Raw genomic sequence first — 12,920 nt, forward strand, 5'->3', positions numbered from 1 at the left:
TGTGTGGTGGGGATATTGTGGTTCAACAGCTCTACTTCAAAGCCATCATATTTTCAGATTATTTTGTTCCTCTCCACATGATTTAATGCATGGAAGAGAACATAAGGGCCTTGGGGAACTAGTCTATCTCCTCAGTGCTTATGTGTAACTTACTCTAATGCTAATGGGACTTACATGTGTGCATCCAGAGAAGAAAACATCATAGTTCTTAATGTGATAAACAAAGAACACTGCTTAGTTTTACATGTCAGTCAAAAACCACAGTACAGAAGCATTCATAGATTCTGCACATTTAGGGCTGTCTTGCAGATTTTGCTGTATTTACCTAAATCGTCATTTTTTTTTAAACAAAGATCACAAACCATCTAGCACTTGTGGTTATGAATACAATCATCACAACAACTCTCAGATGCTAGACTGATATTTGAATGGTGACACACACAGTTGACTGGTGACAATGACTTGAAATTCCTTAGAATATAGAAATACACAAATTTCCATAGTTAACTATGCAATAAACTCTGTACTGATTAAAAAAAAAAAAGCACATGCAAAATACAGAATTAGTTTAACGCTGAATAAATTTGAGTGTAATTATCTCTCTGTTCAATTTCAGTGTTCACAACTGCTATTATACCTGAAACGACTGAAATAAACAGTCAGAATCATAGAAGATTAGGGTTGGAAGAGACCTCAGGAGGTCATCTAGTCCAACCCCCTGCTCAAAGCAGGACCAACACCAACTAACTCATCCCAGCCAGGGCTTTTATTGTCTTTATTTGCTGGGATCACGGAGGGTACACACAGCAGTGGCATATTATGAGAGAAGGAGAACCAAAGACTGAAATTAAAGTGAACACAAACATTGGGCATTTTACATATGTAACTCCACCATTAGAAATGTACTTTTTCCCCCCCAATTGATAGATTACTGTACTTAAAATGTTTCAATCTAGAATCATAGAATATCAGGGTTGGAAGGGACCTCAGGAGGTCAGCTAGTCCAACCCCCTGCTCAAAGCAGGACCAATCTAGTAATGATACAAACATGTTCTAATGCACAGTGGAAAAAAATAGAATTTAAAAGGCAATGCAATTTAAAAAAAATGCATTTTGGACACACCATAGGCTGTGGAACCCATCAATAAAAAAAGTAAAGCTTTGATCCAATAAAAATTATCCAGTTACCATGGCAAGGCCATGGGGGGGGACGACAAGATAAATTGACTTCAATTTTTCAGGGAATTCTTCTCTGTGGAAGACACAAACAATTTTAATTGAATTCAGCTTAAAATTTTTAACATAGCAGTAGCAAAGCTGCAACAGGATCAAGAGACCAAAAAGAAAAGCTCCTTCAAAAATAAAATAACCATACCTGCTAATCTAAAAAGCCTGAGTAGCAGACATTTTTCACTAGAATCAAACACATATTTCCATTAAAGGTTTTTACTCGAGATAAACTCACGTGTATCATTCATTTGAAATTGCATTTTGAAGCTGTTCTCAAAATGATTCCCACATGCATGGATCTGCCAGCCAGCACATTGCTCTGATAGGGCCATATGCTCTCCTTCATATGTAGAAACTGCACATTGGGGTTTTATATGCAAGACAGGGCAAAGTTACACTGACTTCCTCTCCTGTGCATTGTCCCATTGGAGGTAGAGTTGATCACATAGCAGAACAGTCCGGAGAGAAGGATAATATTTCTAGGGAAAAGCAGATATCTCTAGGAACTACAGGATTTTGCTTCTTAGACCTGTTTAAATTTAAGAGGTCTCTGCAACCTGAATTGTATTTTAAAGCGTTTTGTCTGGAAACTCTTAGTTTTTCCAGAAAGGATTTGAAATATGTGAAAACTTATTCTAGGTTGTTACAGTTTTTCCAATAGAGAGATTATATTTTTCTGTAATTATGTGTGTTGTGAAAATATGCCATTCAGTTAAACATAAATCAATATACAGCAGTATTTATATGAAATATGTTACCAGCAGAGTTTGTAAAAATATATCATCTCCTTCAAGATCTAACTGAAAAGTTTATAGGAAGAGAAGCAGTCAGTTCTGATGGAGATTGTAACCAGCTTGAATCTAGGGTTACCATATTTTGTGCCTCCAAATGGAGGACACTCCACGGGGCCCCGCCCCCGCCCCAACTCCGTCCCCTCCCCAAAGTCTCCGCCCCCTCCCCTGCTTCCCGCGAACATTTAATTCGCGGGAAGCCTGAAGCAGGTATGGGGGGGTGTGGGGGGAGGAGGTGCGGCCCAGGCTGGCCCCCCCGGCGGCTCCAGCCTGGGTCGGCTCGGGCCCTGGGGTGCCGGCCCCGGCCGACCACCCCCGGCCCGCCCAGCACTGCCGGCCCCCGGCGGCCCAGTGCACCCCCCGGCGGCCCGGCCCCGCGACCCCGGCCCGGCTCCCGGCCCCCCGGCTCCCGGCCCCGCGGCCCAGCGCACCCCCCGGCGGTCCGGCCCCGCGGCCCAGCGCACCCCCCGGCCCCGCGACCCCGGACCGGCTCCCGGCCCGGCCTCCCGGCCCCGCGGCCCAACGCACCCCCAGGCGGCCCGGCCCCGCAGGCCCGGACCGGCTCCCAGCCCCGCGGGCCTGGCCCGGCACTGTGCCCCTGGACCCCGGCCCGGCACCGCGCGCCCGGCCCGGCTCCCGGCCCGGCACTATGCCCCCGGCCCTGCGACCCCGGTCTGGCCCCGCACCGGCCCCGGCCAAAGAGGCCCCGGCCGAGCCCTCCCTCCCGATTTTCCCGGACATGCCCGGCTTTTGGGGATTTCCCCCCGGACGGGGATTTGAGCCCCCAAAAGCCGGACATGTCCGGGAAAATCTGGACGTATGGTAACCCTATTGAATCCAAGTGGTTTGGCCAATGAAGTTTGCATATTCCTTGTACCCAGCTTGATTAGCTGGTTGAGTTCCTGAACTCTAGGCTGCACTTTGTGGAGTTTGTAACCTCCTGGAACCACAGCACTTTACAAATGCTTCTGGAATCGCTGTCCACTAAGCAGTTTCTAAGTTGTGCCAGACCACGATTATAAACCCAGAAAAGCAGAAAGGTAGTCAGCCAATTAGAGCTGGCTGTTTTTCAACTGAAAACTTTTCCTGTCAAACAATGGCATGTTGGAAAAATTAAGTCTTTTTGCAGAAAAATTTCATTTTTGATTTTTAAAAATAGTTGATGGGAAATTTTGAAACAGCATAAGAAATTTGCTTTTATTTCTAATTGAAGTTTTTGCTTTGGTTTTTGAAAACCAAAAAATATTTCTGAAATCAAAATGTTTGGTTTTAATTCTTCCTCCTTTGTCCACTTCGTCTTTGCCTTTGAATTGAATGGAATAATATCTGTGGCTTGGGGGTGGGTTTTGGTTTGGCTTCCCATCTTTTGTTTTTGTTTGGTTCATTTTGGTTACCCCTTCCCCACGCACACACTAACTTTTCAAAACTTTTCCAACTTTTGAAAAGTTAGACAGCAAAAAGGAAAAAAGAAAAAGTGAAAAAACATTAGATGTCAATCATTCTACTGGATTAAGTGACAATAAAAGAAAAAGGGGGGAAAATAGGAAAATAAAAGTAAAAAAAAAATCAAAAGAATTTCAAAATCTCTGGTTTCTAAAACTGAAATGAAACAAATTCCTACAAAAAAGTTTAAAAAATGTGAACAAAAAAATTTAAATTAAAAAAATGTGATTTTTTTTACGAGGAAAGAAACCCTAATGTTTTTGATCAGCTCTCCAATCAAATCTATAATCAATACCCTTTGTGAGGTACCAGGTGGAGTTTATAAACACCACCACTCCCTTGCACTGCTTCTCTAAGTTCAAATATTCAGAGTCATTATCTTCAAAATTAACCACCAACCTTCCAAAAATATTCAAAGACACACAATAATGTAATTATGGCCCTATTGCTGATCTCTTTCTTGATGGTCATCTCTTTTCCCTTTCTTTCTACCAACACCACGTGCAAATATTTCATCTGCAGCATCTTTCTGTAACTGAGACAGGAAAGATGGACAAAGCAATTCACTTGCCTCCTGCAGACTATGACAACAAAGCTTTGACCCTCCCAAGTCAGACTTGTCTTGTACAGTTGAATGTTCTGTCATTCCAAAAGCTTCAAAATAGAGCATCCCACGCGAACGATTAATTTTGATTTTGACTGACAGTACTGAAAAATGAGCTAGCTAAAGACAGATGGCAGGCTGTAATTTCATGCCCTGCTTTGCACTCACCTGCAGTAGCCACATTCAATATTTCCATTACAAATAAAGACTTTCACTAAAAAAATCATATTTACAGTAATTGGCTCATTACTATGATTTTTACTAACAGTTTCCTTGAAATGTTTTCCTTATATTTGTCGGGAGAGGGGAGAATGTAGATTTGCTCCTTCTTAAAGCATCTCTTATCATGAAAGATTCCCTGAGGTTAGACTACCGTAACGTTCCATGTTATGTGGCACTAAAAAGACTCATCATCTGCAGGTAGGGCAGAGTGCAGCAGCACTGCTATGCCTGATCAAATGCCAGGGAAGTAACTGGAGTTTTGATCACTGACATCAGTGGGCCCTAGATGAGATGCTTATTGTCTTGGGGTATGAGGAAAGGATTGTGTCAACACACCCCAACTACATTAATAGGCTGTGTACATGGCAATCTGTCCTATTTGTGATTCTTATTTTAACTGTTAAAACTTTTCGGACCCAGTCTGTAACAGACCATTTTAAGCTTCTGGATTCACCTATGTACTACTGATTCATTGAACACTCAAGCGAATGGGACTGTTTGGAGAAGAAATGCTGTCTGATCTTACTCTTGTTCAGGTGAAAGTCAATGCCAAAACTCCCTTTAACTTAAATGGAAGCTGGATCATGTCCTGTATCTGCAATCAAGTTCTCAGATACCATGACCGTGGGTGTGGTGTATGAACCCAGAAAGACAGACAGATAGGTTAATCAATATATTTGTGTCTGCAACAATCCTGGGAGTATGGATTCCCCTTGCTGCTGATGTGAGAAAGACCACTTTGCAAGCACCTTTTAAAATAAGTTTGCATATTGCTTTGAAGATATTTGTTTATTTGCAGGCTTTTCTACAGTCATCACCATTGTATCAGAGTATCTCACTAACATTAACACATTTATCTTATCAGCCCCCCATCTCTGAGGGAGGGTCAATATCCCAATCTTATAGAAGGGGAGCTGAGACACAGAGAGACTAAGACAACACAGGAAGTCTGTGTCAGAGCTGATAATCAATCCCAGATCACCAGAGTCCCAGTCTAGAGTGTAATACTGATCTCAATATTACTTAAGATGACCTTTGCCACACCATATGTGATTATGTGTTTGGTTTCATGGACTATCTTTCTTACCTTCATTATGTTTGTGTGTCTATTCCAACCTTGCAAAAAAAAGGAAGTTTACCTGTCTAGGCACAAAATCCATTAGCCTGCTTTTTAAACTATATATGATGATGATGATAATGAAACAACATAGTTGCCAGCGGCAAGGGTGTGTGTGTGGGGGAGAGTGTACTGACCCATTTGAGTAGAATTTTGCAATATGTTTTAAGGCCAGTCCTGCAAACTCTTACCTCCTGCTTAGCTTCGCACATGTGAATAATTCCATTTGCTTGAGCTTGACTATTCACATGATAAAACGGTGCATATGCATCAGTGCTTATACAATTGGGGCTATATATATATATATTTGCAATATGTCATGAGATTTTTGTTGATTATGCTTTATAAATGATATATATGCTGGTATAAGATGTTAGTGTGTCAACTAATAATTAACAAATCCTCCTCTACAAAACAGTAACCATACAAATGCAAAATATACTCAGTGCTCATAAAGCACAAATGAAGAAACATCTTCCACTGTGCATCTTATTTCCATCTATGCTGACATATCTGAACAGAATTTTGTTCTGTCTTTTAATGTTTAATACATTTTAGAGAATTAAAATGCATTTGCCTCTTTAAAATCATTATTATTAACAACATAATGCTGTTTAGCATTTAGACAGCATGTTACATCTTCAAAGCCTTTTACAAACCTTGGCCCTGATACAGCAAGCTGTTTATGTCTGCACCTACAAGGAACTTCGTTGAAACCAATAGGGTTCAGCACACCAGCACACCAGAACAGCTTGCAGGGAAGGGGTTATAGGGTCACAAGTCCCGCCTCCTGTGGGCTGTATGCCCCAATATTCTACAAGTTAGTGACACTGACTCCTCAGGATCTAGAGTTTGGGCCAGCCTGTAAGGGTATGGAGATGTGATGTTTGAAGGGATTGGATTCTTAAGGCACTCATCCCATCTCTGCCTCTCCATTCTAGTCTATTCAGCCTACCTTTTCCTGTCAACATAGCTCAGATGGCCATCAGCAGGGTAATCCCTCTAGGCACACTTGCCACAGATTGTAATTTATTGTAAACTGTAACTTCAGAAGAGATTTGTACTTAAAAATTCATTTGGTGCAGGCTCCAGAAGCAGCTGCTCCCCTGGTCTGCCTCCTTCCAAACACAACTCTTCCCCCAACTTCTTCCAGCTACACAGAGCTGAATCAGATGGGGTCCTTTGATGCCAGGGATTGGCAAAGTCTGCAACTGAGTCACTGCTCCCCCCTTTACACTTGTCAGTGGGCACTTCTGCCACATTTTGCTCTTCTCCACTACATGCAGAAGTAGGGAGCATGTAGCGTAGAGGGCCCGCTTGTTGAGTGATCAAAATATATGGGAGTTTAGCCTAAGAAAGGGTTGCAGGATTAAGCACAGACACTTTATTTGGTTTCTTTAGAGTTTTCTATATGGCATGACAATTCACAGAATGTAAAAAGACAAAACAGAAAAATAATGGGAGAACCAGGAAAATATCATTAGTTCATTTCAACTATATTGATAGAAGAAAGATTCTTCTGGTTCTCTGCTTATTGCAAACATACAGTGCTCTCTTTCTCCTAAACCGCTGTCCAAATGTTAAGTTACCAAAAAAGGCTACTAATATGCCAAATTATAACCTCAGTCTTTCCCATTTTGTAAGTATCTTCTTCCAACCACTGATTTGTAAAATGAATGCTTAAATGGTCTGAAATACCACCATGCTATTAAATAGATTTAATCTATGTTATCATTGATGAAGCAATACCAAATGTAAACAAATTAACATTTCTGTGTGCATGAAGCAATAGATGTTAGGTTTGCCCTCAGAAAAGGATCTCTTCAGTGCTGTTAACCCTTACAGGAAGAAAGATAGTGCAAGATGCCAAATGAAGGGGTGTTATTAATATCGAGTTCTATCCAGCTGTACTGAGCTGGGGACTGTGGAAGTTAGCGCCACATTAAGCCAGCAGAAAGGTAGGTTGACCTATAATGTGCTTCAAATACAGCCCTATCCATTGTCCAGAAATACATAACTTCCTCAATCCAATTTACAAAAATCTGTAAGCTTAAAGGTAGTGTGTTCATGGATGAGAATTGGAAGTGGGCTACCACAGTCATAGTAAAACAAGAAACACTGATTTAAAAACTATTGATGGGCTTCATCTTACATTACTGATTCACTTGTAGCCTTGCTAGCTTGCAACTTTCATTTTTATACACGTTAAGGCCCCAGTCCTGCAATGAGATGCATGTTGGAATCACCTTTGACTTCAGTTTCTCTATTTCTATAATCATACTAAAAATGTGTTGTTGTTTTTTTGGTGCTTCTGTGGAACTATTTACATAAGGACAACCCACTGTTTGCATGATTCGACCCTTTGGCCCCAATCTTTCAATCAGAGGCATGCAGATGATCCCCCAGTGCCTGAATGGATTCTCATGGAGATAAACTAGACACTGTCTAGATTTTGGAACTGCACTATGTTATGCCCTAGCATTGGACCTATGACTTGTGGCAATGTTTTTCATATGCCACAGGCTCTAATTCCCATTTGTTTAACATGAGCATTTATAGGCATGCACATATAGCATTAATTAGTGAAGATGGTCAAATTATTCATTGTGAATAATTATCCAAGAAATGTTGGCCTTTTCTTTGAAAATATTATTTGTGAATATTTCCTCCCCTTCTACAACCTATGCGTAGCCCAACATTCAGACATTAAATTATTCATCCATTTTTCCTGACTATAATTGAATAAATGTGCATGTAAATTATTTAAACTAGTTCCTCTTTTCTTTTACTGTGAACCCACTGTTAGCTCTCATCATAAACCTTTGCTTGATTAAAAAACAAACAGGTGTCAACCTCAATGTCACTGGAAGTAATTCTGATCAGTAAGTCACTGCACTTGGGCTTTTTAACTGCTGTAAAAGATTATTTATATAAGCAAGTTGTCAAGAAAAGGCCATTGCTGAATCTACTGAGGGTGATTTGTGTTTACATGGTATACACGGTGTAAGATGAGAACAGTTACTTTAACATTTCAGTTCAACATAACTGACCACATTTTTTTACTGGAGTAATTAGTTGCTCTCTAAATCTAATGGGCCTCCATGAACAGTATAAGCTACAATGGGTATTTGCAGGTACCTGCAGAACAGAACAGTTAACCATGCATCCTTTTAAGATATTTGCCTATTTGGCATTCAGTGCAAAATGCTATATACACACACCGCAATTCCAGTCCAAACATGCCCACTGCAGAATTAGTTCTATACTACTGAACATAATGCTAAGCAACTCCTTGGCTCTTAGGATACCTTTTTATATTTAAACAAAAAAGCTTATTCAAAATTACAAGTACTTACATAATCACACTTCATTACAGGATGTATATGTAGTTGGTGCGTACTACTACTTTCAAATTACGAAAGTTGTGAATGAATTTTTGCAGTCTTTCTTTTCCTGCCAATGGCTTTCCCCGACGCATGCATGCAGTTTAAGAAACATGGCACTTTATGAGATTACAGAGCTAGAGATAATCCAGGAAGCTGCAAATAAAATAACAGGATTAAAATATATAATTAGCTCACTGGATTGAAATTAAATTTAGTTCACACTATTACACTAAAACAAACAAATGTGAAAGCTTTTATTTCCATTAAACCCTCCTTTCCTTAAAGCTCCTTTGTATCAATATTGACGCATATCATGAATTCAAACCACCTTAATGTTTTTTAAAAATTTAGTGCCAAAAAACCTTGTTTAAATATTACATGACTTTTGTATTATTATATAAACTAGAACTTTGAGGCCACCACCTAATGCACTATTTAAACCTTGAAAAATTATTCTTCTATTGTGCCTTTGCAGTTAACATTTCCTTTCATCACTTTATGACCCAGTGCTGTCTCTCTTGCCCAGCTGCCTCCTGGAGAGGAAGATAACTTTACAACTAAAATGTTAAAGATCAAAGTTTACATGCAACATAACATTTAGCAACTATTTCACCCACACACAAACACACACTCAGTGGACAGATAGGCAGTGATTGCTATTGAAAATCCTTTTTTTAGTTCAGATCTAAAGCTACGACAGAAACTCTAAGCATGCTCACATATTCCAAGGAAGATAGAGATGTCTCGTTTTCCAGAGTGCTTTAATTTCTGCAAATTAGGAGAGATGTTTATTTGTTGGAAGAGAACAATTAGTTAAAAGAAACAAAACAAAACAAAACATTTTTTAAATATTGCCAAGGGCTCAGTCTCACAGTATACTCAACATCCTCAACCCTCACTAATTTCACCTTATTGGATCAAGCCTTTAGTACTTATACAGCACAATCCTGTAATCTTATTCAGAAAAACACCTTCTGAAGGATCAATCCATTATATCTTTGGGACCAATCCTGAAAATTTATTCAGATGAGTAAATTTACTCATCTGAATACATTTGCAGGATCAGGTTCATAGACACACACTAACAATATAAATGTTAAACAATGATAATTATCACATTATCATCATCATAAAGTCTGATTTTTCAACAGAAGTTTGTCAAAAGCACTACTAGCAGGTGTTAAGTACTTGCGAGATTGGACCTTGTGTTTATTGTATTTGTCTCATGAGGAAGTTCTCTCATGCCACATAAAAATGTTTTATACAAATTCAAAAATCTACAGAAATACCTCAGTAAAAATCTTCATTAACAATACATTTGTTAACTTGTATTTGTACAACTTGTCTACAGTCGTAAAGAGACATCAGTTCAATAAACAAAAAACATTAAAGATTGTAACTAAAACATCCAAATGTTTGAAAGCGTAGAAATTTATATTTAGGGTAACCACCCCTCCATACTGACACGGATTGGATCACAGAAACCCCCTTGGGAACTGCCAACTGATGTGCCAAGATTACTTCTGCCCCTGCTTTCCCTGCCAGCCTGGGACTCCAGTGCCCTGTCTTGTTGGGCCAGACATGCCAGTCTGCTCCAGCACAGACTCAGGCTCTGAACCACGTGCCCCAAAGCTGCAGACTAAACTGAAAGCAACTTACAGAAGTGTTCCTGTCTTTAACACTCAGAAGCCCAACTCCCAATGGGGTCCAAACCCCAAATAAATCCATTTTACCCTGTATAAAGCTTATACAGGCTAAACTCATAAGTTGTTCTTCCTCTATAACACTGATAGAGAGATATGCACAGCTGTTTGCCCACCCACCCCCAGGTATTAATACATACTCGGGGTTAATTAATAAGTAAAAAGTGATTTTATTAAACACAGAAAGTAGGATTTAAGTGGTTCCAAGTAGTAGCAGACAGAACAAAGTGAATTACCAAGTAAAATAAAATACGCAAATCTAAGTCTAATACAGTAATAAAACTGAATACAGATAAAATCTCACCCTCAGAGATGTTTCAATAAGTTTCTTTCACAGACTGGATGCCTTCCTAGTCTGGGCACAATCCTTCCCCCTGGTACTGCCCTTGTTCCAGTTCAGGTGGTAGCTAGGGGATTTCTCATGATGGCTGCCTCCTTTATTCTGTTCCACCCACTTATATATCTTTTGCATAAGGTGGGAATCCTTTGTCCTTCTCTGGGTTCCCCCCCTCCTTCTAAATGGAAAAGCACCAGGTTAAAGATGGATTCCAATTCAGGGGATATGATCACTTGTCACTGTAAGACTCCAACCCTTCATTCCTCCCAGCCTGACTTACAGGAAGGCTTGCCTGCAAACAGAGTCATCCACAGTCAATTGTCCTGGTTAATGGGAGCCATCAAGATTCCAAACCACCATTAATGGCCCACACTTTGTATAATTACAATAGGCCCTCAGAGTTATATTTCTAGTTTCAGATACAAGAGTGATACATTTATACAAATAGGATGACCACACTCCGTAGATTATAAGCTTTGTAATGATACCTTACAAGAGACCTTTTCCATGAAGCATATTTTAGTTACATTATATTCACACTCATCAGCATACTTTCATAAAATCATACAGAGTGCAATGTCACACATACATTTCAAAGTCAGTTGATTCATAATTAGGGTCATACAATCCCCAAATCTTGATCCTATATCTCCCCTCTCAGCCCACAAATTTAATATTAGCCTGTCAGGATTCAAATGTAGGCCCTGTTCCTGTGCATACTTACATGTAGACTATGTATACACTTGTAGCTTGTCTGAGTACGCGTCCACATATTGTTAGCATGTGTACCCCATAGTCACAGTGAGTGTCCACATATGTGGTGCTGGGCATAGGTACACGCCATGCACAGAGAGATATCTATGTCCACACTGCCCCTTTTTGGTATGTAACAGTAGTGCTACCGTTTCAGGGATGGTATCCCAGAGTCCTTTGCATCTCAAGAGATGCTTTTGGAATCACTTTATGTGTTGCCAGTACTGTAGGCCACCTTCACACATATGGTGATGACAGCTCCCAGTCATCTCACCCTTCTATCAATATGCATTGAAAACATGGAGCAAGTCCATGATGATGGGATTGTGCTCCTGCTCATGGGACCAGTGCACTGCATACTGGACGGAATGGGACCAGAAAAATGTGACATACTAAAGACTGGTGACTGAAAGGGTGAATGAAAATCCACTGGGATCCCATGTTGAGTCTTGAAATGGGAATGTTATGCCAATTGGTGGACCGTTGCGTCTGGTCCCAGAGAACCTGCATGGTGTGGTGGGACCACATTGTCTTGGAAACCTGGGATGATGACCAGTGCCTGCAGAACTTCCAAATGAAGCAGCAGACCTTCATGGAGTTGTGGAAGCAGCTTGCTGCACCCCTTCAGTGCCAGACCAATTGTTTTCCAAAAACTCATACCAGTACAGAAACAGGTGGCTATTATCCTTTGGAAGTAGCTAAACTTGACAGCTACCAGTTAGATGCAAACCAGTTCCAGGTTGGGAAGTCAACAGTCGGGGTGGTGGTTTTACAGGTTTGCCATGCTATTAGTACTGCAATTTATCCATGAGTGGTTGCCATAATCCAAGTCCTTGAAATTATAGTGAGATTTCAGAGGATGGGGTTGCTGAACCATGCAGGGGCCATCAACAGAACACACATCCCAACACTTTGCCCACTGAAAGGGGTCAGTGAATACATGAAACAGAGAGGTTACTATGTGCTCATTCTCCAAGGCTTAGTGGACCAGAGTGGTCAGTTCATGAACTCCAACATCGGACATACAGGAAAGGTCCAGGGCACTCAGGAGATCAGGATTGTACTGGGGGGAGGGGAGGGGAGAGGAACTTATTCCCCAGAAATGACATGGTTTGGTCCTCACAATTATTTTAGGGGACCTCACCTACCCACTCCTCACATGGCTCAAAGCTGTACCCCTGACAGTTGAATTCCCTTTTCTTGGGGAATGCAATATCAACTGAGTAGCTGCAGAATGGTGGTGGAGTGTACCTTTGGCCATCTAAAAGCTTGCTGGTGATGCCTATGGACCTGTCAGGATGCCAGCATAGCCAACAGGGTTTGCATTATCGTGG

General features: G+C 40.7%; 1 protein-coding gene across 3 annotated transcripts in view; it reads right to left on the minus strand.

Annotated features, from left to right (window-relative positions):
• The window catches only part of PTPRR (protein tyrosine phosphatase receptor type R), a 214,020-nt gene that overhangs the window by 152,368 nt on the left and 48,732 nt on the right, over window positions 1–12,920 (minus strand). For 2 of the 3 annotated variants that reach the window (XM_065558886.1, XM_065558891.1), the window contains exon 2: window positions 8,764–8,946. The exons of the other annotated variant lie outside the window; for it this stretch is intronic. In XM_065558886.1, the coding sequence (XP_065414958.1) occupies window positions 8,764–8,778 (15 nt within the window). In that variant the 5' untranslated portion in view covers window positions 8,779–8,946. The remainder of the gene's footprint in view (window positions 1–8,763; window positions 8,947–12,920) is intronic. 3 annotated transcript variants of the gene reach the window in all.

This window comes from Chrysemys picta, chromosome 1 (genome assembly GCF_011386835.1).
Source record: "Chrysemys picta bellii isolate R12L10 chromosome 1, ASM1138683v2, whole genome shotgun sequence".
Lineage (NCBI taxonomy): Eukaryota > Metazoa > Chordata > Testudines > Emydidae > Chrysemys > Chrysemys picta.